Source organism: Mus pahari, chromosome 1 (assembly GCF_900095145.1).
Source record: "Mus pahari chromosome 1, PAHARI_EIJ_v1.1, whole genome shotgun sequence".
Lineage (NCBI taxonomy): Eukaryota > Metazoa > Chordata > Mammalia > Rodentia > Muridae > Mus > Mus pahari.
Window position 1 is genome coordinate 104,580,329 of NC_034590.1, and position 26,509 is coordinate 104,606,837.

Below are 26,509 nucleotides of genomic sequence, written 5' to 3' on the forward strand. Positions count from 1 at the left end.
GAGAGAGAGAGAGAGAGAGAGAGAGAGAGAGAGAGAGAGAGAGAGAGAGCTATAGGTAGCTGCAGCCTGCCCACCCCTTCGACTGTGAGGAGGCAGCTCCAGAGGATGAGTGTCCTTGTTTGTGTTTGCCCAGGTGTAGTTCTGAATGTTAGATTGCTTCCATTCTTGCTTCTAGGCTGAGCCCTTCTTGCCTATCTACTTCAAGAGTAGGGAGCTGCAGAGGGCCCCTTGTATTCCTCTGGTGTCTGTGCTCCCCAGAACCCCTGATCTGGATGGTCTAGACTTACACCTTCTACCACTGGAGCAACTTGCTAGAGGTTTCCACACACGGGCAGGAAGGATGTGCTGACACCATGATATTCATGAGGTGTAGCCCCACTAGCCAGAGTGCAGAAGGTAGGGAGTGGGCCACCCTGTGCTTGAGTTAGGAATGTGCCCACTCTATAGGAGGTAGAAAGCTAGCTAACTTCTGTTAGAGTTGGACAGGTGTCCAGGCTGTGTGCATGGCTAAGCCTGGCCCTAGACTCTTGAGTGAGCCTAAGGAAATCTCGACTCAGCAGAGATGCTCCTGTTATGAGACCTTTCCTTCATTCTGTACTGACTCCTAAAGGAGTCTCATACTTGGGATGTTTCTGTCATCAGCACATTGACCAGTGAGACCACTTAGAGTGTGGGCCTGAGTTATGGCTGATAGCAAAGTTGGACTTCTTCTAAATTTGCATCTAGATGACTTGATTGTCACAGCTCTGATATGTGTGTGCGCGCGTGCGCACACACACACACACACACACACACACACACACACCAGTTCTAGTTGTGTCCCTTGAGTCTTGAGTCTTCCCTTAGCTTCCAGCATCTGCCCTTCTGCTTTCAGTCTGCCTGAACCTGATGACTCTAATCTAAGAAACTCTCTTGAGTAGAACTGTATATGATTGGTTCTTTGGTGTGTCTTATTTCACTCAGCATAATGACTTCAAGGTTTGTTCATGTTGTAGCTTTTGTTAGATTATCTTTTTGTGAGGCCATGCAGCTATGCCACAGTTTATCTATGCATCTATCTGTGAGGATTTGGATTGTGTCTACCTGGAGGCTGGTCTGACTAACAATGAAATGAGCACAAGTTCACAGATGCCTGTGATCGATCCCTTTGCTTCCTAGACTCTGCATATGCTGAAGACTGGATCCTCTGTATTGTATAAAATTCTAGGTCTGAGGTTTTCAGCCATTACCAAACTTATCTCCAGTACTGAATCATCTTAAACACCAAACAACTGGAATCCAAGATTCCAGTGTCTGAGTCTTCACCAAGATTTGTTATTATTTGTGTTCTCTTTTTTATATCATGGTCATTGTCATGTATGTGCAGCTTTAGTATATTCATATTTTAAGAGACTTACATGAAGAAAAGATATTCTGATTTTTGTCACAAATCTCTTGAAATCTGATTGCCCTGCAATTGTTTTGTGACATAAGATCCCTCTGAACAAGAAGGGAGAGATACTATTGGCCAATATAGTTTCTTCACTCAGAATGTAAGTCATATCCCCAGTCTCCCTGTGACTTTGATGATGATGATGATGAAGAAGAAGAAGAAGAAGAAGAAGAAGAAGAAGAAGAAGAAGAAGAAGAAGAAGAAGAAGAAGAAGAAAAAGAAAAAGAAAAAGAAGAAGAAAAAGTTGTTTAATTTTTGGATGATTCCATTTGAGTTCCTAGAAATGCAGGGGGCACAGAACTCAAAATACCCCAGAACGCTGTAACACAGAAACTAGTTTGGTCTGCAGAAGTTCTATTGATTTTTTCCCCCCCTGTAAGCTTTTACAGCAAATTGGATTCTATGAGTTTCAAGTCATACAGAGGAAAATAATTTGTTCCCCAGAGAGAGACTTTATGCCAGCACCATGTCATCGCCCCTAATAACTATATTAAAAGATGAATTTTAAAACAGCTCATGGGAAAGTTGAAAGAAAGTGTGTTTTCTAGCAACTTCATTAAATCAAAGAGAAAGGGAAAAATACATATTCAGAACATTACCTGTGATTTTGCTCTCATTTGCAAGTGTTTTGATAGCTTCTATCAGTAATTGAGTTGTATGTTCATTAAAAAAAATGAGAGCTTTACAGTTAGCCTTGTTCACATTTTGCTCCTTCCTTTATTCAGTTTGGCTTTTTCCAGAAATTCTCTCTAGGGTTTCTCCTGGGAGGAGTCCCAGGGCTTGCTGGCTGAGTTACATCACAGGTACATGGCCGTAGACAAGCATGTTTCCCGTACTTAGAGTTCCTGTGAGACTGGCTGGCGGGCCCTGGCCTGCTCTTTAGCTCCTCTTCATGATTCTGAACAGTGATGGCCTGGCCCTCAACAGCTGGGAGACTGGTCATGATGCAGGCTGCCTGGAGCCTGCAGACTTTGATACCCAGGCAGAGGTACTTCCTCAAAGGCTCAACTCTCTCTGTCTTTCCTCAAACACACCTGCAGAGTGTCCAAAGATGAGCCCACGCCTTCTCCTATTAAACTGCTACATGCCGTACTTATTTTCTTTGAAATGCACAGAGATGAGAGAGCAACCTCACTCCTCATCCCCAGCTGACAACAGGCACTGTCCTGTCTGCAGGGGCTGGTGCCCTCCGAGCAATGAACAAAGCTGTCAAAGGTTCCCTGCTGCCGGCAAGGCTTGGACCTGTGCAGGGCCCACATAGCACAATGCTGAAGGTTCACTTAGAACAACTGGAGGTGTGGCTGGGAAAGCTTCCTCTTTCTTCCAGAGTCTGGGGCTCTTTAGAAATAACAGGTTCCGAAATGTACCCATAGTGACTCAAGCTGTGGGGCACAGTTTCCGAGTCCTGTGGCAATTGTGGCAATCCTGAATGAGGCTAGGAATCTGCCTGCCAAAGATATTTTGAACATATGGAACAAAAAGGCCTTCAGGCCCCAGGTTTATGGTCTTTCTTTGTATATTAAGCATCTCATACACTGGACTGAGCTCCACAAATAGCATTTTATTTCCTTCCATTTAGAACCACAGCCACAGCTCAGATCCAAATAGCAGAGGCCAAATCCTATTCTCTGAGAAGGCTTTATCTGCTCAGTGTCAGGGACGACTGAGAGTGACTGGCAAGTTCTCTCACCTTGTGCTGCTCGCCTGCCAAAGCAGTCCCTGTGCAAACAGGGACCTCAGCTCTCACTCTCATCTACCAAGTAGCCTCTTTGGTACAAAGGGTAACTTTATCACCCCAGCCCTCACCACCACCGCCACCACAAACCCCGGGGTGATTGGATCAAGTTTTGCACATTTGAAACAAGTTATTCTAAATCAGAACAGATCTTAGTATCAAGAATGACTGCGGTGTCACCTAGAGACAGCCTTCCCACACATGTTTGCCTCCCCTTTTCCACAGACAACACATTTGCCATGCCACCCAAAGCTGTCCCAGCAGATCCTTGTCACCCCCCCCCCTTCAAACTCCCCTACCCCAAGTCAGAAATCAGGAAGCAAAAGACTAGCAATGAACACTTCTTAGGCCGGTCCTGAGTGCATGGTAGCAAGCCCTGGGAAAGCTGCCATCCACAGAAGGAATTCATGTGAGTGATGAAAAGGCCTTGTCTGTTTTGAGGAAGCTCACCTGCACACAGGTCTTGTGTGATAACCGGACAGAAATGGATAACAAATGGTGTGTGTCTTGGGTTTCGGCCCAACCGTCAGCATAACTAACTTTTGTGTCCCTGCCTCCTGAGCAGGCTGGGTACTTTGAATATGGGGGTGTTTGTGTGCCCCTCCTCTCCTGGAGTACAAGAGAAGAAGCAGCTGTGTGCTATATATGGAAGCAGATACAGCTCATGAGTGGATTCATCTTGCTAAGATTCCTTGAGTTTATTCACATGAAATTCAATTGTATACTTATTATTCCTCTCCCTAATAAATATGCTGGTTCAGATTGGTATTCTATCCTATTAGGAAAATATGTTTTTAATCAGTATTTTTATTTAATTATAAATTATTAAGAGGAAGCCTCTTAGCTTGATTGCATTGAAGACTGACTAACTTCCAGACTGGGTCCTAGGGGAGAAGCAGAGGCCAGGGACAGAATGGAGCCTCTTCTCATGGCCAGCCTCTAGCCACAGTTGCTCCAGGGGTCTCTGCCACTGAGAAAATGAAAATGTCTCATGTGACAGGTTTTAAAGGTCAGCATCGCTTCTACTGTTGGAAGTGAAGTGTTGGCATGGATATCTTGTGACAGTAGTGTCGTCAGAGAAGTGATTATTTTTGGTTTTAAGGGAGAATAAATATAGTTTTCCTTTCCACATGAGAATATCCATCAGGACTATAGATGGCCTGTAACTGGACTGTTACGTTTGCGGTAGGCTACTCAATTGCCTATAAATACAGTATATCCTCAGCTGACAAATGAGCCGTGGCGTGACCTTTTGCTACCAGAACAAGATATATGTGAACACATTCAAAGCACAACTGTCCCCCAGACTCCGTTGAGAAAACACTGGTGTTGAGTCTGTTCTGGGACTGATTGAGTAACAAGACACCTCCCACCCCCACCAAGTAGCAGAATGCATTACTCATGGGGTGCTCCACCTTGGAAATGATGCCCCTCCAAATCCCAGGCAATTCTTCTTTAAACATTTTCATCTCTGGGGGTGGGGGGTTGGGAGTGGCCTGTCTGCCATTGATGAGTTTAATCAGTCACTCTGATTTGGGAACAAAAGCAGGTGCAACCAGCTTGCTGTTGCTGCCTCCTGCTGTGTACTGCTCCATCTAAATCAGCCCGTGCCCCTCCCAAATCAGGAACATCACCCTGTGTATTTCAGATTCCATTTTTGGCTGAAGGGATCAGGATTCATGGAGACAAAGTCACAGAGGCGCTGAGGCCATTCCACGAGCGCATGGAAGCCTGCTTCAAGCAACTAAAGGAAAAAGTGGAAAAGCAGTATGGCGTGAGGACCATGGTAAGCGGGCGGGTCCACAGAAGAGTGTCCGACCGGAGTGGAGGGGCTGAGGCCTCTGGGATTTTAGGGATCCCAGCCTCCTTACCAAGCTCACTTTATGAGATTTGTTAATTTCCGAGTACCTCATTCATCTTCTCTGAGTAGTGTGCTGTGCAGGTTGGGGGGGGTCTCCATAGGAATAGTTAAAGAACTCAAAGGAAGCAGGGAAGATCTAGAGTTTGGCAGGTAGTGGTGGAAAAAATCTTGGAGCACCACAAACAGGTGCAACAGAATCAACAGATGAAGAAAGGCCCTTATGGTGGGAACCACACACGCAACAGACACACAGAGAAAAGGACCCTCTGAAGCAGACAGGGAACTCGAACCCAGAAACCGAGTTTCTTCTCAAGAGCAGAAGATTTTTAGATCTCTGCAGAGTCTTCTGTCTCGAATTTAAGGTCAATTTAGAGAAAGGAAGGCTGTTTTGTTCACAATTGTGTCCTGATCAGGCTTTGAACTTGCTGAGTCAGTCTATGGGGGCGGGGGTGGGAGTGGGAGGTGGGGAGGTGCTGCTGATGGTGGTAGAGAAAGTCAGCAAGTCCTTTGTTTTAAAGTACCAGGCTTTTGTCTCAGGTCAAGTGGATGGGCACTAAGCCAGTGTTAGAAGTTTACCGCCTTTATTACCTGGCCATGGCCCTTCTCCCTGTCTGTCAACCTACCAGGGAACCTGGCTAACTCCTAGTCACTCAAGGTCATGGAGAAATTTCACAGAGGTCCTTAGGACTCAGCTGTGTATGCCCTGAGACATGCCATACACAGAGAGCTGTGTAACGCTCAGGCAGTAGCACTCGTAGTATCCCAAACAGAGATGGACTCAATGCCCAGCTCGATGCTGGCACCTAAGAACATGACCAGTAGGCTCAGGGAGACGAAGGCTTTATTAGTAGCAGGTTTTCCTTGAAAGCATGAGGTTCAAAGTTCAATCCCCCTAATGCCATGTAAAATAAAATAAAACCAGGCATGATGGCCCATACATGTAATACCAGTGCTTGGTAGGCAGAGATATACAGATCCCTGTAACTCACTGGCCAGCCAGTACTGCCTACTTGGAGAGATCTAGGCAAGGTTAGAGATCCTGTCTCATAATAGAAGGTAGAGAGCATACATGTTCACCCATCAGAATACACACACACACACACACACACACACACACTGGCCTGGAAGGGAGAAGAGATGGGTTACTGATGATCTAAACTGTTGCTAAATAAAAGCTTAGCCATTGCAAGAGGTAGAAATGGTAGAAATGATCCAGGCTGGGAGGTAAGCAGGGTTTTGAGTGGCAGGCCAGAGGCCAGTGCAGACAAAGGCATACACTTAAGAAGAGCACCAAAGGCTGAATTTGGAAAAGCAAGCGGCCTTCAAGAGCCAGAAGCACCACTCAGGGGCAGTAGGCTGTGCTCACAACATGGAGCTGAATGGCTCTGGTGATGTATGTGTTCCTGCAAAATTCACAGATTGGGGCTGGGGTCAGAAGCGTGACAGATGAGCATCTTTGATCCTCAGCAATGCAAAGAGAGCTACAGATATACTATTATAGACAAGCCCCCACTGAGCATGCTCATGGCGGAGCCAGTGTCTCTATTCCCATTGGTCAGTGCTTTGTCACAGACCCAGCAGGACATGAGCCTGACAGGAGGAATTGAGCCTGGACTCTGGTCAGTAAACCCAGCAGAGGAGAACCTGAGACTGACAGCCCGGTGGGAGCCCCTGCAGGTAAACAGCTAGGATACAGGGTGCCTCCCCTGCTGTTTTGGAGGATCCTTCTGCAAGACAGAATCCTCGAGCAGCACTATTGATAGCTTGGAGCCTGCGGCTTGTCAGCATCAGGGCTAAGTGGCAGGTTTGTGTGTGTGTCGGAAGGCAGCTCTTTCCAAGTTTCGGGCTGCTTTGAAGTTTTCTAAGAATGAAGTGCGTGTGCAGGCTCCAAGTTTTTAACTAAGTTCAATGCTTCCTATTTTATCAACCCTTTATTGAATCTTCCACAATTAAAGAAACCTATTGATCTTGCCTGTCAGTTTTTACATCCCTTCTCTGCTATGAAATACCACTGAGAAACCTTGCTATAGGGTATAGGTCAAAGTAGAAAGCGAGGTCAGGAGGGTGGTGGTGGGTTGGGGTGGGGTGGGGGGACAAGGGGGATGTGTAAAGATGAAGGATGTCTTTTCAGACATGTTTCCCTTGTATCCTGGCACCCATCATTGGCTAAAGTCAAGCAATTTCTATATCACCTTCTCCATACATCATGCTTCTCTGGGTGGGGGCAACGGGACATCCCACCCAGCGGGGCTTTCAGAGCATGATCTGTAGACAGAATTCAGGAAGCATTTGTCCTCATGGCTACTAGGAGGCAGGGAGCAGTCTTTATGAGTCCTACTCCATCCTGGGGCCCAGAATGAGGCTCTGCAGCCATCCTTTCTAGGTAGGCAGTGGTTCAGGCTGCAGCTTGTCATTCTCTGAGGGATGTGGTCATAAAGGCAGGCTGGAAGGCACCTGTCTTGTTCTACCTACTTTGGAAACCTACAAGCATATCAGAATACTTTGAAAAGCAATATCATATCATCCTCTTTCCAAAAGGATAGGCTTTAAAATAATAATAATAATAATAATAATAATAATAATAATAATAATAATAATAAAAACCCACAGAAAAGACATAAAGCATTTTGTTGATGTTTCGAAACCATCCTAAGCTCCAGAGAAGCAAGCACTAGACACCCCCAGACACCCCCCTGACTGTGCAGTGCAAGGGCCTCTCCCGCTGGCTACTCTGTGCCGTCTATATCGTCAATTCTGTAGATCCAAGGTGACACCGCTTCCTGGATGAACACTGAGCTGGTTCCCAGAAACCCCCAGAATAGAAATGCCAAGCACTTGTCTCTGCCTTTGTTTCCCCCAGCATGCAAAGGCATCTGTTTTCTCCTCCACGTACATGAAACCTTTTTATTCTGTTTCCTGTCCCTCCTGTCCTCTTCCTAAAGTCAGATGCGGGCCAGAGGACCTTGCTTGGCTCTGCTCTTTTCTCCACTCCTCCTCACCTGAACCAAACCACCATTCAGACCATGTGCTGGTTGGAGCTCCAAGCCTCTCTCTCCAGGTGGCCCCTACACCCTTGTGGGGTGTCCTCCACCCCACAGCCCAGTACTTCAGTCTACACCCATCAGCTGCAGCATCCAGTCATCTATCTCCCCTACTGGCTTTGATGGCACCTCCAGCCCAGTGCTGGGCCTCTTTACCTGGAGGAGACTCAGACCAGGCCCCTGCTCCTGTACTGCTTCTCATGGCATCAAACCTGACTGCCTTCAGGGCAGCATAAAGCCTGAGTCTCCAGTCCCTAGGTGGAGACCAAAATACACTTACCTCTCTCCCTTCCTCATGAACTCACCTCCATCCAATCACCTGACCGTGATTCATTGTGTAGTCAACATTCATGGTCATGAATGAAAAGCATACTTCAGCCAGAAAGAAAAGATGCAAAATTCAGTGCTAGAGGGCAAGGCCCGAGAGTCATTCTACCTACGAAGACCAAAATAAATTTTCCGTTCAGATACCAAGGCAACAAGAGGACAAAGGAAGCTGCCACTAACCTTGTACCAAGCCTTAATACCGTCATATGCAGTCATTGTTAATCTTCACAATGGACCCACAATGGGGAGATGGCATGTCTTTTAAAAAGCTCACAGTGGTTCCTTGGTTTGCACATGATCACACAGTTGGTGCATGAGACAAAGATCTTGCCTGTTCTAACACTCTACTCCTAACCTGTTTGGCCCTGTGGCTGGAACAGGCAGACAGCAAGACACTCTTGTTAGTTTGGCTTTGAGCTACCTGTTGGTTCTGCGTGAGATTCTAGTTGGTTCAGATGGAACAAGTGAAAGGCCTCTTAGTTCTAGATTTCTCAGACTCTACTCAATAAAGAAATGACTAATGGTCCAGAAGAGCCCTTGGCTCTCCTCTGTGAGTCCCTGTAAATACAAATCTCCAACAGGGCTCCTGTCTCCTGTTTCAAGGATCCTTCCCATGACCTCCTCCTTCTCTTGTATATCCCAGTGCATGTGCACATTGGTTATGTGCCAGCCCTTGCTGGTGGACAGCAGGCGGATGGTCCACTTGAAGTCCGAAGGTGACTTGGTCTGACCTTTGTACCCTATGACCCCCAGTGGCCTCCTTCTGTACATGGAACATACAAACTGGATATTCTCAGGAATGGGTCTCAGAGTTCCAGGACAACCCTACCCACATACCATATAGGTCAAGTTTCTTCCCAGCTCTTGGCTTGGCATGGTCTCCTTGGCTTCTCCTTCCCCTGCCCAGGTGGTGGTGAGACACAAGGCAACATCACCCAAGTTACAGGAGTCAGCAGAGCCTGACATTCTCTTGCCTTCCTTTCTTTCCCCAACCAGTATGCCCAATGGATAGTGATAAAGTCGAGCTTGAAACACTTGCAGTAGAGTCAGAAAGACCATCTCTCCCCAACTAGAGGAGATGTTTGGAGATGTAATCACCTTCAACAACTGATTCTCCACCTCTAGTCCTGTAGAAGAATGGCCAAAGACAGTGTGCATCTGAAAAGGCCAACGATATGACCAGGTCTCACTTAAAGCATAAAGTGAGTTAAAGGCTGAGGGCCCATTGGCCTCAAAGATACCAGAGAGTAACTGACATCTCAGGTGGGTAGGATGGCGCTTGGGTGGTAATGAGCAAGTCAGAATGGACCTAGGCAGAACTCTACCCTGAATCAAAGGAGAAATAGCTACATCCCTGGGACTAGCCGAAGGCAAAGGGGAAACCTTACAGATCAAGGTATCATTCTGCATACCCAGCAGCACTTCAGAAGGGATGGGAAGAGTGCAGAGTGCGTGGTGTAGATATCAAGTCTCCAGGTGTCCTGTAGAAAACATTTAGCACATAGGGAGAATCTACTAGTCACCCTACCCCTTATAACTTCCTCCTCATGGCTGATTAATCATAGTCAATATCCATGGAGATGCCCTCTGGCACTAAGTTTAAGACTCTGTGCTGGCAAACATGATGCTGATCACCTTGAGCCAGTGGCCTGCACCGCACCAGGGCTCACTTGCTTGTTTTGTAAATAAAGATTTATTAGCAGACAGCCCCATTCCTTTCTGCATCATATTTAATCAACACCTTGCTACCTCCAAGAGCTGTGACTGTAATACAAACCAGCTGTCCTGTAGGTGATTAGCTGTATACCATGCCAGCAGCATCCTAGGGTATGGGGAGCCTGATACAACACAAGAGGAGTGACATTCAGACATGGGATTTCTGTCAGCCCAAAGAAAGCATTTGTGAAGCAGCTGTGATCCAGATGTGCCAACATCTGGCTTCAGGCTCAGGTACACTGGTATTTCCTAGCTAATTAGATGTAGATACATGCTGTATCCAGTGCACATTGGGTTTTTTGTTTGCTTGTTTGTTTGTTTGTTGGTTGGTAATGTACAGCAAGTTGTCAGGGAGAGACTGGAAAATTCCCTTTAGTGACTATGTTCTTAGAATGTGTCACTGGGGCCTCTTCCTGAAAAGGAGAGACCCATAGCCTGGCCAAACCTTTCTCCCATCTCCCTTGCTCAGCCAAGAAGACCCGACTCTAGTGTGAGGAGGCAGCCTCTGTAGTGAGAGCTTTGAGCCAATACAGCTCTGTGAGTCTGGGCATCTGACTCAGGTGTTACTGTGCAGCTGGACAAAGGTCATACAAAGATCTTACGCATTTTTAGTCACATTCTAGACGCACTGTGCTTTAAACTTCCTGGTGAGTAACACCACTGAAGGACAGGTTGATTTGTCTAGCAGAAGAAATTTATATTTAAAATTAAAAGGCCAAGAAGGTTCTTTCTGGTGTTCTTATCAGTTGATTCAGGTCTCAAAGGATGTTGAAACTGTCTTCATTGTTTTTCTCCTCAGCTCAGAACAAGAAAAGAAATGGTTTATGAAGTGTGGTCCCATACGGTCCTTCAGCACAGGGATCTGACCACAGTGGCCTGGGCCTTAACATGCTGTCTTCTTCTTTTCTCAGCCCTCAGGCTTGGATGACAGGAGAGGAAGCCGTCCACGTTCCATGGTGCGGTCTTTCACCATGCCATCATCCTCCCGGCCCCTGTCAGTGGCTTCCGTCTCTTCTTTCTCCTCTGACAGCACTCCTTCCAGGCCGGGCTCTGATGGGTGAGTGGGTTCAGCAGCTGGGAGTCCTGGTAGGGACGCTGGGCACCCCGTAGGGTTCCATCCATATTCTGGGATTGTACAGCAATCCGGGTCACGCTGTTTTGAAAACTGAGAGCCTCCATGGTGGTACCTGATTATGTGGTTACTGTGCCCTTGCTCTAAGTAGCATTGCCAGAAAGGTGTCTGCCAAACCTTAAATTTCTAGTGAGCATTTAATTCTCAATGCATCTCAACTCTTCTACGGTCCCAACCATGCCAACTGCCGAAGCCAGGCTGATATCACTGGATAACTTGTGTGTGTGTGTGTGTGTGTGTGTGTGTGTGTGTGTGTGTGTGTGTGTGAGAGAGAGAGAGCACAGAATTGTTTATTTTTTTTAAATTGTTTATTGTTTTTTAAAAATATTTATTTTTATTTTATATATACAAGTATATATATATATATATATATATATACATACACACACACACATACATGCATACATACATATATACATATATGTGTGTGTATAGGTATATATATCCACCACATGCATGCCTGGTACCCAGAGAGGCCATCAGAGGGCATCAGATCCCCTAGAACTGGACTTGCAGATGGCTAAAGCACCATGTGAGTGCTGGAATTGACACCCCCCCCCCAAAAAAAATAACCCAGTACATACACCAGGTCCTCTGAAAGAAGAGCACATGCTCTTCACTGCTGAGCCATCTCTCCAATCCCAGATTTATATACTTTTTAAAGAGAAATTCTGTTTAAGTTAAATACTTGTGAGAAAAACTTGCTTTCTTTTACTTTATTTGGCTATCCTGCAGAACAGAAATCACATTCTTTTTCCCCAATTTTTAAATTATAGTTTGTTGCACCATTAAAACCACCTTTAAGAGTAGGCAAGTAAAGCTGGTAAAGGTACTTGCTGCCAAGTCTGATCCCTGAGACTCATATGTGCAAAGAGAGAACTAATTCTAGCAAGTTGTCCTCTACACACACACACACACACACACACACACACACACACACATGTACATGTACACAATAGATAAATACTGATTAAAATTAAAGAAAAACACTGTTAAATATATAAGTATACATACATTCACACTGCTGTACACTGTCCTAGAACTCTTTCATCATACAAACTGAACCTCACCCCATTAAACCTTGTACCCACCTCCTTTAGATCCCAGCAACAGCCACTGTACTTTCTGGCATTGAATTTACCCAATCTAGCACATATAATGTCCTGTGAGGTCTCTTAGAGAGCCCCGTACAAAAACTAAAAGCAGGTATGAACCTCCTGGTTTACAAGCTAATTCATGAGCCCTCAGTGTGGTTTGAACATTAGCTCAGATGGTTGTAAATACCACCTTGATACTTGTATTTTTCTGTTGTTTTTAAGTGACAAACCATGTAGAATTTCTTCTTCTGCAAAAAGAAGAAAATTTCACATACAGTTTACACATCATTGAAGAAACTGTGAGCATTTAGTTTTACACAGTGGTGTGTTTCTCCTAGCCCTTTCTGTTGACAGTTTGTCACTATCAAACCTGAAGACTCCTGGTCCTTATATACAGACACAGCCTACCAGAGAATATCAGGGGCCCTTCAGTTCTAAGTGCCTTTTCTTGCCAGCAGTTCATGCACCTGATGGAGAACTGCAAAATCTACCCATGTTCTTTCCTTAACAGTAATTTTTATCAGTGTCTGTTATTTAGGCCAACCCCATATGGAAATTCTCCATTTCAAGGGGTTTAAATCATCTGTGCCTGTCACTTAGAACAAGATAGCTAAAGAAATTTAATGCAGCTTCCCTTCAAGAGAATCCCCAGGCTAGTTAGGAAAAGGGTTTTATATTCCCGAGAACGCAGGGGTTAGGTGGAAATTGATGGAGAGGTTTTAGATGGAGTGGCGTATTACAGTCAGCTCACCCAGGAGGCGTTTGTTCAACCTTTAACTGGAAAGTGTCTCTATTAGAGCCCAGGGTTTGTGCTCATTCTTGGGTTGCCATGCTTTGCTGTCTGACTAATACAGACAAAATGAGGCTTGATCTCAAGTGGTACAGGTGACATGCAGGATAAAGTTCATCCTGACTGCAGTGGTTTGTCCCTCCGAAGGCAAAGCAGTGTACCTGTCTCTCTTGAGTTCCTTGAACACTCTCCCAGACAGACTGCAGAGCTCTCCTCCTAAGGTCCAGAGGGGACCATAAATTTGCCTTTTGCCTATTTAAATTGTCTCAAGTTCAGAAAAACACGGACTAAAGTGATGACATTTCTTTATTGTTGCTTCTAATATTCTAGATATAACACTTCATGTGTCATGATGTTGATTTGATACAGATATATAAATAAATATAGACAAATATATAAGTGTATTTTGTATATAGATGATATATAAATATAGATGATAGATAGATAGATAGATAGATAGATAGATAGATAGATAGATAGATAGATAGATAGATAGGCAGATAGGTGGACAGATGGATGGATACATCAGAATGCCTTTATTTTACTTACTTTTGTCTTACTGTGATAAAATACCCTGACAAAAAATTAACAAGGAAGGCAGGATGAGGTTAGCACACAGTTCTGGAAGGTCATCATGGACAGGAAGGTGTGACAACAGGCAGGAAAGGCAGGAGAGCAGCAGCAGGAGGCCATCACATTGTACTCAGATAGCAGAGGGTGGGGGCAGGGGTAGGGGGAGAGGGAGAAACACAGAGATGCAGAGAGAGAGAGAGAGAGAGAGAGAGAGAGAGAGAGAGAGAGAGAGAGAGAGAGAGAGAGCAGAGAATAGGAAGTAAGTCAAGGCTATGAACCACCAAAGCATACTTCTTCCTAAAGATTCTATAACCTCTGCAAACAGTACCTCCTACTGGGGACCAAGCATTTAAATACATGAGTCTGTGGGGAATATTTCTCATTCAGACTGCCAAGCCTTCATGATCAAAGACAAGAGTTGATGTGTATATCACCTGCCATTTTTAATAGTTTTATTATGGGAATTTTTCAGGCATGTTGAGTATGGACTAAATACTATCATAGGATGTCTTACCCAGCAGCTAACCTTCACATTATAAACTACCTTCCTCTTTTGTTCCACCTGTATCTCCCCTAGTCCCAACTTCATCTTTATTCTGTAACAAGTCTTAAGCATCATACCTTGTTACCTGTTGATTCCTCCATGTGAGTTTCTAAATGATGAGGAGTCCCCTTTAGAAAGCGTAACTGTATTCTTTAACATCATGTAAGATAATTGATATGAATTCCTAATCATGATGACATTCATATCAATTTCTCATTTGATATGCATGTTTTTAGTTTATTATTATTTTTATCTTGCATGTGTGTGTCTGTGTGTGTGTGTGTTTACATGCATGCATACAGGCATGCACATGCCATTGCGGGCATGTAGCAGTCAGAGGAACACCCGCCCTGCTCGTTCGTCTTCACCTTCCACCTTGTTTGAGACGGGTTTCTTTCTGTTGTTCAGCACTATGTGCAGCAGCCTAGTTGTCCCTGCACTTCTAGGTATTCTCCTGCCTCTGCTCCCGCCTCACTGTGGGAGTGCTAGGATTATGATGGGTGGCATAGCCATCCCCATGTGGGTGCTGTAGATTTGAGCTCAGGTCCTCACAGCTGCACAAACACTGTACACACCACACCGTCTCCCTGGCCCTACTACACATTTTTTTAAAGTTTGTTTGAAGCGAAAACTGAATGAAGCCCTCACCATACCCTTGGTTGGAATTATCTCCTTAAGTCTCGCAATCCACTTTTTAAAAACTGTCATTGTCTTTGTAATTTGTTGAAAAAAATCCAAATTGCTTACCTTTCTGTGTCTGCACTGAATGGATCGTATTGATTTTGCACCCTGCAGTGTGGATGCTGTCTGATGTGTGTCTGTCTTCCCTATTATCAGCGTATTGGGAGTTGAATCTAGAGGTCTGGTGTGATTCAGGTTTGATTTGGGGCCAGCTAACCTTATAGGTGACAACAGGTCCTTCCCCTCAGGGGCACGTCAGAGCTGATTTTCTCTCTTGGTGATGTTAATGACCATTGGTGATCTATGCTCAGATTTAACACCATTACAGTTTAAATTGCATGTACCCCTCACCAATGAATGCCATTCCAGAGCTCTGTTAGACTGGGAGAGGCAACATGTGTGTAACACAGTTCTTGCACTCTGTGGTATTCATCTCCTCCAGCAGATATCATATGTGCATTCGTGGGAGGGCGGTTCGTGTGTTCCTGCATGCATCTTGAGTGTGTGCTCATGTCCAAGCGCAGTCTGTACATATGAAGGCTGAAGAACCTGATCAAGTTATTACTGCTATGGGTCTAGTACCTTGGTGGTTTTTAAGCTAAGGTCTCTTATTGGCCTTTAGCTAAGCCAGCTGGCCAGCAAACCTAGAAGAAGCAAGCACACACTGCCACATTGGCCTTTTCCATGTCAGTTCTGAGGAGCAGGCTCAGGTCCTTGTGCTTGTGTAGCAAGCATTTAACCAAAGGAGCCACCTCTCTAGCTGGGTGCTTTGTTAGGATACAGACATCATTCCCAATGGGTCACAATACATCCAAAGACCCCTGCTGCCTCTCTCTTTGAACCATTCCTTTCCTCGTAGAAGTCTGTGGTTACCAGATAGCCTGGTGCATGCTGCCTGACTTTACATATCTGTGCTTGGGGAAAGAGCAGTGACTGCCCTGCTAAGACATTACTTTAGATACCTATTTCTTTTAGATTTGCTCTAGAGCCTCTGCTGCCGAAGAAGATGCACTCCAGGTCCCAGGACAAGCTAGACAAGGACGATCCAGACAAAGAGAAGAAGGACAAGAAGAAGGAGAAAAGGAACAGCAAACACCAAGAGATATTTGATAAGGAATTCAAGCCCGCTGACAGCTCCCTGCAGCAGTCTGAGGCCGTAATCCTTTCTGAAACGGTAATTTAACTGTAGATCGGAAGAGCTCTGCAGGGGTGCCTGGGACCCACCTAGGCTCTGCATCTAACCGAGAGGGCTGTCAGTTGGATTTTATTGAATTTTTGCAAAATATAGCAACTTAAAAGCCCGAGGTCTTCTCATCTCTGACCTCAAATAACCCAACCATCAGAGACACAGAGCTGTGCTGTCTTTTCTCTGAGGGCACATGCTGTCTTGGCCTTTATCCTCTTTTAGAGGGGCTAGATAGGTCAGTCCCCTGCAGGGACCTCATGTGTCTAGGCGCCTTATAGCTCTGTTGGACTTGGTGCCCTTGTGTCCTAGCACCTCAGAGAACAGAAGCGTACTGCTTTCAAAAGCTGTACTCACTCATGGATAGCAAATGTCCTCTCTACCCCTTCCTGACTAGCATCCTTAAGTCTTAGTCACTGCCTGAGGGTTAGAATCTGCTCAGCTTCTACCTGGTGAGGTGACTCCATTCTAGATGCTCTCAGTTTGATCCCTTGCATCCACTTGGTAGATGAAAATTGACTCACACAAGTTGCCCTGTGACCTCCACACATATGCCATGACATGTACAGATACATGCAAACATAGGCATGTATGCACGCCTATACAAATGAATAAAGTAAACGTAAGCACGCTTTCATCCCACGATGAGTCTTGAGTCTATGCATCCCAGAAACACACCACAGTGTTTAGGGTCTACATGTAGAAATGAGGTAGAAAATGTTTCAGAGAGACAGACAGACAGATACATCAGTGTCCAGACTGACATAATCCGAGAGCCACTTCTCCTAGTCATGGATAGCACTTGACAGGGAAGTGGCCCAGAACATATGTCTTGGGCAGCAGCTCCATTTTGGCTGCAATTAAGGGCAGTTTCATCAAAATGCTGATCAAGGTATACTTGTTTTTAATTCACTTTACATCCTGATCAAAGTCCCCCTCCCTTGTCTCTTCCCAGCCCCACCCGTACAAACCCCTCCCTCCACTGGAGTCATACTTCTTTATAAGCCACGCCAGAACATGTCGGAGAGCACGTCCCGGTACCAACAACTGTCATATGCATGCTGCTTGCTCTACTCAAGGTGGTAGGCAGAGATGTAGGTGCCAGAGCCAAGAAGGCTGTTGCCTCTCAGCCTTGTGGACATGCACTGTCACTGGAGCTGGTCTCTGATGGCTCTGTGCAGAGACTGGTGGCCAAGGGCATCAGGCCCAGGAAGCACTGGTCAAGGCTGGCCTTAAATGCCTGGGTTCTGGGCCTCAGGATGTACATGAAATGATCAACCACTCTGCCTTTTCTGCCCACTGTTTCAGAAAGCCGGGCTTCTAGACACCCCCACAAGCTGAAATCTCCTCTCCGGACACACAGCTCCCTAACTAGTTGGCTCAGCTTCCTTCTTAGACATATTTACTCAGGGTCAGGCACTTTGCAGTCCTTCAGACATTTTTATTTAAGCTCTGTTTTAAGATATTGAAACTGGGCCTGAGAAACATAGAGCCAAGTAGCAGAAAGGACCACAATTGAACTGTGTAAGGACATATCCAAGGACAGAGCTGAGCCAATGCAGGACAGTTTCTGTCCTTCCCAATGATGACCATGTCCCTGGGACAACACCTGCTGATGACAGGGCCAGGTGTAGAACCATATGGGGGCCTCTCAGGTCACAGGAACTACACAAGGTCAGAGCCCAGAGCCTTGACTTTGCCATCAGGAGGTGCCTGGGGTTCAGAATGACCAGGGCTGCAATAGCAGAGTCCTATCCACTGGTCAGGCGCGGTGCAACCACAGTGCATCTGAGCAAGAAGAGGCCTCCTCCAGGCACAAGTGTTGGTGTGGTCCCCGGGGCAGGAGTCATCCTGGAAAGCAACTGCATGTTCCATGATGACTGTAGCACCCCCTAGTGTTCAGGACGCTGATGCTGCTAATGTTCCCAGCCCTCCATAGACCTACATGGGTAAACTGCTCTCTTCAGCCTCTGCAAGGTTCCCCTCTTCCCTTTTGTGCTGGGCTCAGCTTCCTTCTTGTTGCATCCTTAACAATCTCCTGACCTTTAGCTGAGCCTCTCCAAGCTGGGCCTTCAGGCTACCATTTGCATTTCCCCAGGAAATCTTCCTGAAGCTTTAAGTTAGAAGCTTGGAAGTGAGAGGAACTCCTGACAACCCCAGTCCCTTTCACCAGCCCCTGTGCACATCTTCCTGAGAGAGCCAGGCTTGGAGCCAGTCCTGACCTCACCCAGCAAGAGTCTGAGGACTCTCCGTTTCCACAGAGTACTTGGTCATGGCACCTACACCATCTGCACAGAATAGTTTTGAACTGTACGCTAAGGCTATGTGCTGCTCATGTGTCTGAGGGCCTCTTCCCTGCCCAGAGCCTCACCTCTACTTCTGGCTTCAGTAGCTCCAGCCGGGGCTGGCTTTGTGGGTCTCTTCTAAGGTAGATACAGTGACTCACTGGCTCTTGCCATTCCCGCACCTGTAAAACCACCTCAGCCCACCCACTCTGCCCCAGGATTAAGCTGAAACACCAAGGCCAGGCCCTCTGGGAGACAGCCTCTCCTGCTCTTCCACCAAGTTAATAACGTTTCTGAATAATCCTACCTCAGAATGTTTTGTAATTGCTGATGTTCCCTGATGTGTAAGATCAGAGAGCAAGCTGTAAGAAATATACAAATTAAATTTACTGATGTTACAACTAGGGGAAAAGGGCTCAGGTGGAGAAAAGTCAAGTGCACTCCAAAGCCCAAGGCCAGCAGGAAGAGGAGAGAAAAGGAACTCCTGTTGGAAATAACAGCTCAGAAGAGAAACTAAACAAGAGGGAAACTGCCTCCTGTCCTGCTGGCTCAACTTCTGTTCCATTCCTGATCCTTTGGGGGGCATCCTTGGGTGCGCTCACTAGCTACATAGAAAGCTCACAGCTGCACTCCTCCCCTTTAGCGTTGTGGTCAAGTAGCCTATAAAGGACTAGGGTCATAGCTTGGTGGGTAGAATGCTTGCCTAGCATGCATGAGGCCTTGGGTTCAATCCCCAACAACTCATAAACCCCACGTGGTGCTGCACACTTGTAACTCCAGCATTCAGGATATGGAGATCATCAGGATCAGGAGTTCAAGGTCATCCTTAGGTGCACAGCAAGTTCCAGGCTAGGCTACTCCCAAAGGCTGGGTTGAAGATTCATGTGAAGTTCTGTGTTAGTGGGGACAGGCTGCCAGAACAAAGTACTGTACCCTGCGTGGGCAATTCAGACAACAGAGAGTTGTTCCCTACCAATTCTAGAAACTACAGGTCCAAGATTAAGGTGTAGGTGGGGTTGCCCCCCTGCTAAGGTGGTGAGAGATTAAGTTCCACACCTGTCCTGGCTTCCGGGTTGGTTAGCCATCTCTGGTGTCCTTTGACTTGCAGCCAAGGTACCCCACCTCTGCTTTTGTCTTCCTATGACATTCTCCCTGTTCGCATGCTGTTCAGACCCCCTGAGTTTATAAGGTCTCGTTGGATTCATGCTTACACCATCTTAACTTGGCGCTTTGCTAAACCCCTACACCTAGATGGGCTTGTGGGGTACTGAGGTTAGGGCTTCAGCACAGGAATTTGGAGAAGACACAACCAGTCCATACAAACCTTCACTTTGTTCTTTCTGTCCCTCAATGTAGATAAGTCCCCTGCGGCCCCAAAGACCAAAGAGCCAGGTGATCAATGTCATTGGAAATGAAAGGCGCTTCTCTGTGTCCCCAGCATCGCCGTCCTCCCAGCAGACGCCCCCTCCAGTCACACCAAGAGCCAAGCTCAGCTTCAGCATTCAGCCCAGTAAGTGGAACTTAAGGTGTTACCCCTTAAGGTACCCCCTGACTGTGGCCCATTGTTCAGGACCCTTTCCCCAGCAGCAGACTGAAAGTTAGGGGGGCATGTGCCATCTGAAGAAGTCACCTCAGGTTGAGGTGGGAAATCTAGACTTCGAACATCTCATGCAGAAACCCATCCTCAGTTCCAGAGCTCAACAAATATAAAGTACAGGACCCAATCCAGGAGCGAAGCACCTGCCTCAGAAGGAGTCTTGAGAGCCAGAGGGTACCAATGTGTTCAGGGGCCTTGGGGCTCCATGTCTAGTGGGAGAAATGGTAAAAGAGTCATTGCTTACAGCATAGAAATGCCTACCAGGGATGACAGATGGCACAGCACTGTCAGCCTAACATCACATCTGTTTAACCGCAATGACACAGGTACTCAAGTGCCACTCCGGGGGACCCCTGCTCTCCCAGCTCGACACCAAGGCTTCTACACTCACCACTGGACTACCCTGTCATTTCCCTATTATCAGACAACTGACTACCTTAAAAACTCCAAAACCATACCCATCAGTGAATGTCCATTTTTCTCTCTTTGGTTTAAAATAAAACATCTCTTCCAAGAGCATCAGCAAAGGCTGATGAAGTTAGCCGGCCTTTGTGATCTCCCCTCTGTTTACAAACAGCCAGTTTTGTCTGCCTTAACAACCTGTGGCATATCCCTTTGGCTCTGGAAGGCAGCTGCCAGCCCCTTCCTGTCCTACAATTATGAGATTGTCCTGGTGAGCTGACTGCCCCCAAACCAGACTCTACCCAGTGAGCTCTCCCAGTAGCAACTGTGGCAGACTTACCATAAAGCCTGCCATACTTTCAAAGTGGCAGTTGTCCACAGTCCTTGTCACACCAACTATGTGGATGCCACCAAGGAGAAAGAGGCTCACAGACAGTAGTATTTACACAGTGAGTTGAAACGTTGCTTCAAGCTCTGGCACTCTGTTTCCTTTCTAGAACATTCTACCAAGAAAGAATGAGTATTGTCTACTCCTCTATTACCCTTCGCCATTTTCTCCTGACAAATGTTTCTGTGGAGCGGGAGACTTTGTGATCCCTCTATAACCATTTCGCCGTTTTTTCCAGGTCTGGAGCCGAACGGCATGATGGGAATGGATGTGGCCGATGTCCCACCCCCTCTGCCCCTCAAAGGCAACATGGCAGATTATGGAAATCTGATGGAAAACCAGGATTTGATGGTCTCACCCACTTCTCCACCTCCTCCTCCCCCACAACGGGTAAGTGGGATTGAAAACCATGGGACTTTAGTTTCTGCCCGCAGCCAGGACACTGTGATTCTGCTCTGTGGTTCTGCATCTTAGCCCTAGCTGCAGCCCCACCTCCCAAACAGTTCTGCCTTTGCTCTGAAGTTGTCCCGATGGACGCCGATCTTTGAGCTGTTAATGCTACCTGCAGCTTTGGTCCCAAGAAGTCTGTCTGACTGCACTGAAGAGATGTATTGTTCCATAGGGGAAGCCTGCTTTGTTTCCCCCATTTTGGCCCTCTAGTTTCTCTGGACAATGTTGTCCTCACACTGACAGGTCCCTGGTGGCCACAGGCACTTGCTGCTTAGAAAGTCCATAGCAGGGGTCCACATTGGTGCAGACTGCATACTCCACCGCCCTGTTTCATCAGCCCTCAAGTGCTGCTAAAAGTCTCGGTTCAAGGTTCTGGCCTGGCTTACTGCAGCAGTACTCACAAGCAGCCAGCATGAACTGGCACTGGTCCCCAGGCTGGTCCCCACCAGACACTGTTTTAAAGTCATTAATCACATCTAATGTGCTCCCTGCTGAGGATAGTGCCTGCTAATGCAATGGTAGAGAGGGTCCTAAATGTCATACTGCACTGTGTCCTCACAGCTGCGGTCATGCATTGCTCCGAGGCTGTGGCCCTGGCCCATCCTCTTGAGATACTCAAGAGTGAGTAGAGAAGGTAAACTCAGGGAGGAGGCACAGTGTCATTTATGCAGTCGCAACAGTAATGTCCACTCCCAAGTCCCCATTCCCACGACACATTTACTCATGGCCTTATAAAGTTAAATCACCTCGGGCCGAAGGGTAAAACACCCAAGTCCGTGTCTGTACAGCTGGCCATGCTTTTTGATGCCCATCCTCCATAAAGTAGTGGCATGGCCACCAGAGCCCCTGAGAGCCCTGATGGAGTGAGATTTGCTGCTGGCTACCACAAGGCACGGGAATTGCTTTTTCCTCAGTCATAATAAAAATAAATTCTCCGTGCCTTTTCTTTTTCTTTCTTGGGGAGGCACTTTACTGGGTGCTCTGCAAACCTCTTTTCTTCCCTTGTGAAAGCATTGAGGGAGGTCTGGGGTGAGGCTCAGTGTGTAAAATGCTTATCACGCAAGGACTAGGACCTGAGTCCAGTCCACCAGAAGCCATGTAAAAGTGCCAGGCATGGGGGCAGGCCCCTGTCATTCTAGTACTAGGGAGGTGCTAGGTCACGAAGGTCCCTGAAGCTCACTGGCCAGCCATGCTTACCAAATTGGTGAGCTCGGGTTCAGTGAAAGATGAAAGAGATGGAGGAGGATGCCTGATGTTGACCTCTGGCTGCCACACACATGCTCTTACACAAATATTCACAATAGCACGTGTTTAAACATGTACAGACAGACAGGCATGTGCACATATAAAAAGAAAGTCGTGAGGGAAGAGATTGTGTGTGAACTGTGTGTCTGATTGTTCTTTAAAGGAACCTAAACTCACTCTAAGGCTTTCTCTCTGACAATTGGCTCTTCTAAAGCTAAAGTGGGGAGCTGACCCTGGAGAAGGGTGTGTTCTATTAGGCTAGAGGGCGCAGGCAGCTACTGGAATGTACACTTGACCTCTCCAGTACAAAAGGAGACCCCAGGGGGTCTAGGGTAGGGGAACCTCCTCTTCCTTAGGGAAGCCTATTTAGTTGCTTATATCCATATTTTATTTGAAAAGCAGCAATATCCTTCAGGTTCTCCTATAATCTGAAAACTCTGAACTTTGGAAGTGTGATCAAGTCCATTCCTGTCTCACATCCATGCAGGGGTGACAGATCCAGTGTCCTAGTCAGAGCTGCTTGTGATTAAGTAAAGGACCGACATGCCCTAGCTGTGCTTCGGTTTATAAAGCGGGTGCAAATTCAATTAGATTAATTACTCAACTCTCTTTGCAATTTGTCTCTGGTTTAATTTGCAGCCTGAGCTCAAGTTTAGATGACAGGCCGGTGGTTAGTGTGTCGTAATTAGTTAAGGCATCTTCTCAGGTGCGTCCCTCTGCACAGGCCTTGAGAGCCGTTTTTGGATAATGATCGTTCATCTGCTGCGGGAGGTGATCGATAGCCTCCTGTCACTCTCATCGATCGGCCTCAGGCTTGTCGGTGACTCTATCTCTAGTTGTTGCCATTTTAAGTTGTCATTCATTTCAGAATGGCTCGTATGACCAGCCATGTGAGCTATCATTTTACTTAATGGTGATAAACCCAACATTCTCCTGCTTGATATTAAGGATGTCTCTGGCATCTTACACTGTGTTTTCTTGAGACTGTTGGTCCAACCTGCAGGTACCCTCTGTTGGAGGTCACTGTCACCATAGATTTCACCTACAGACACACCTACAATGGATGTTCTCAGGCTATCAATTTAGTGTTTCTTTTCACAGTTCACACCAACCTTAAAAGAGACTTACAAATAAACTCTTCACTTTCTCCTTGATTAGTGTGTTGGGGGAGGGGCTCTGTGTTTGTGTGTGTGTGTGTGTGTGTGTGTGTGTGTGTGTGTGCAGGTACATATGGACATTTGTGTATCTGCACATGGGAGCCAGAGGTTTAACATCTGGTGTCTTCTTAATCGCTCTCCATTTTATTTATGTATTTATTTATTTTGAGAAAGATCTTCCAGTAAACCTGGATTTTGCTGATTCCTGGCCAGCAATACCCAGGAATCCTCCTGGCCCTCAGGCAGGGATTATAGGCTTCTGCTATTGTGCCAGTTTTTTACATGGGCAAGCATTCAGGTCTTTATACTTGCGTGACAAGAACTTCAAAACTGAGCCAACTCCCAAAACCACTGCTTTCCCCTGTAAAATGGTGCCCTCCTTCCTTCTGTGTCTCAGCGCTAGAGTAATGTATATTTACCTGTTTGTGAACCAGGAGGAAACCGAAGCAGTGAGTGAGAGACTCCTATGTCATGGTTCTGCTTTTGAGAACTTCTCTCACATTCAGTCACACCCCAGCCTCTGCTGAGAGACTGCAACTCTGGCCCTTTCATCACATGTTGGCTCTTGAACATTCGTTGAGATTTCTGCCTGTGGTGGCTCCCACCTCCCCAGTCCACCAGTTTTTGCATCTTCTCATTCTGCCTGTCTTTAGTAGTCTGGGCATCTCTTTTCAGCATCTGTGATGGTCGTAAGGGTCCCTAGAACAGTAGGGTAGTGGCCCCCTGAGTCATTGACACCCAGCAGGCGCTACCGCATGACTCCCTGAGGCTTCACAGCAGTGTGATCGATACCTGTGTTGGAGGATACTCTATTAGTTATTTTTCTAATCTTCATGATGCACTGCTAAGAAGCCTCCTGCTGCAGTGCCACTGGCTAGGGTCAAAGTGTTCAAACACATGAGTCTGCAAGGGAGGAAGCATGTACCCAGAACCCAAGGCACTTGGCTGCCTATGGACCTATCCAGCCAGTCCCTTGCTTCTGTTCATAAAGTTTCCTTTACCCACAGTGATAGCCATGACTTCTGCTGGTCCAGGTTTGGGCTGCTTCCCAGCCTCAGTGAGAGCCACGCGTGACCCACAAATTATAGAACATTACTTTCCAGAGAAATATTGCTGACCAACCTGGGCTGTCAGTTCAGACGGCAAGAAGAGAATCTGTTGTCACACCCTAGAGAACCTGTCCTTCTGTTGGGTGATGACACCTGAATCTAAAACCACAAACCGTGATGCTTCTCAGGGGATGCACATAGATTCAGATGTCAGAAAATCACGTGGCTGCAGGGCAGCCCAAGGCAGGGTAGCTGACTGGCTGGCTCCAAGCCAGGCAGGGTGGAGCCAGGTCACAGGGAACGGCTCAGTTCCTATCTCAAGTGTTCAGATGGACCTTCCATTTCTATGCCAAGTAAGATTCTCAGTGAGGACACCAGTAATGTGATGGTTTCTTCATACTCCTGTTTCCTAGCAACAGCCACCTCCACTGCCCAGCAAAACACCACCTCCTCCCCCTCCGAAGACGACCCGAAAGCAGACCTCAGTGGACTCTGGGATCGTGCAGTGAATCCTGGGAGGAGGAGACTTGCTTCTCTTCTACATCTGACATGCCTGCCGATTACCTCCTCCGGGCCCTGGGACGCTTCACCTTAGTGAGATTGGCTTTTCTTGGAAAGGGGTCCATCCTAGCCACAGGACCAGAGGCCTGAAGTGTCTCAGAGCACAGTGGGAATGGAGCCAAGTCATACAGTCTGGATTTTTTTTTTTTTTTTTTGAAGTTGGGGACTCAGAGCATGTCAGCCTTTCTGATAGCCTCAGTCTTGCCCTGAAACTCTTTCCATTTGTGCCAAACGACTTATATTCATTTGCAGAGAGCTTATCCAGTGTGAGTGAGCCAAGCGAGAGGGATGAGGCAACCCCCCTAGCCCTATTCCTGTGAGAAGCTATGCAGTAACCTTGTAAGGATCCTCACTCCCAGACTCCAACCCAGACTCTAGCTCACCCCCAAAGGCTGACTGCTCAACCCTATCCTTGCTATATCTGCAGTGTGACTCCTGGAGTGGAGTGTCACTTCAGCCTACATCAAGCAGCTAAATGTACCCCTTCAGAGAAGATCTTGATTTCCCTTGGCATAATTTATAGTAGGAATATCTCTCGGTTACTAAAGAGATGGAGTAGAGATGCCGTTATGGATACTGGATCAAATGGAAAATTAATATGAGCATAGGAAGGTGAATTTTCATTCGTTTTAAAATATGAGCCCATATACCACCAACAGTGGTTTTAATTGGGTGTTTTCTCTATGTGTACAGAATATTTGTATATACGGTGGCTCTCAGAGCTCCTCCGGTGAGTGTCAGTCACCCTTGCTTACTCCAGTGAGCCTCTGAAAACAAGTTCCAGTGTGTCCTCTTCATGTTTAACTGCTGGAAATATTTGTTTTCTAAATCCTGCAAAATTGTTTCCCAGATTTCCAAGGTCCTGAAAATGTTGGTGGACAGTGATTCATTTGTTTAAAAAAAACTAACTTTGTATAACCTAATATTTTATTTGATCATCTATATTTTTTTATTCACTCTGATCATGATACTATTTGTTCTAGGAGAGTTCAAAGTTAATCACTGACAAATGAGAAATAAATGTTATTTAAAAAGGACTCCTGGTGGATGGCCTCTTTTAACCATTTAACATAAAATGTAGATGCTACTTTCTTAAGGAAAAAACACATACTTATATATGTACCGATCCATCTTCCTCAAACATAACTCTGTGTGTGTGTGTATGTGTTTGTGTGTGTATGTGTGTGTGGGTATGTGTGTGTATATGTGTGTATGTGTATGTATGTGTGTGTATGTGTGTGTGTATGTGTGTGTATGTGTGTG

At 46.4% G+C, this 26,509-nt stretch overlaps 1 protein-coding gene across 2 annotated transcripts in view; it reads left to right on the top strand.

The window, feature by feature from the left end:
• The window catches only part of Dock1 (dedicator of cytokinesis 1), a 503,515-nt gene extending 477,232 nt beyond the window's left edge, over nt 1-26,283 (top strand). For both annotated transcript variants that reach the window (XM_021220215.2, XM_021220207.2), the window contains exons 47-52: nt 4,816-4,953; nt 11,024-11,169; nt 15,905-16,103; nt 19,754-19,907; nt 21,023-21,174; nt 25,099-26,283. In XM_021220215.2, coding sequence (XP_021075874.1) covers nt 4,816-4,953; nt 11,024-11,169; nt 15,905-16,103; nt 19,754-19,907; nt 21,023-21,174; nt 25,099-25,194 — 885 coding nt within the window. In that variant the 3' untranslated portion in view covers nt 25,195-26,283. The remainder of the gene's footprint in view (nt 1-4,815; nt 4,954-11,023; nt 11,170-15,904; nt 16,104-19,753; nt 19,908-21,022; nt 21,175-25,098) is intronic.
• Nucleotides 26,284-26,509: the final 226 nt, after the last annotated feature.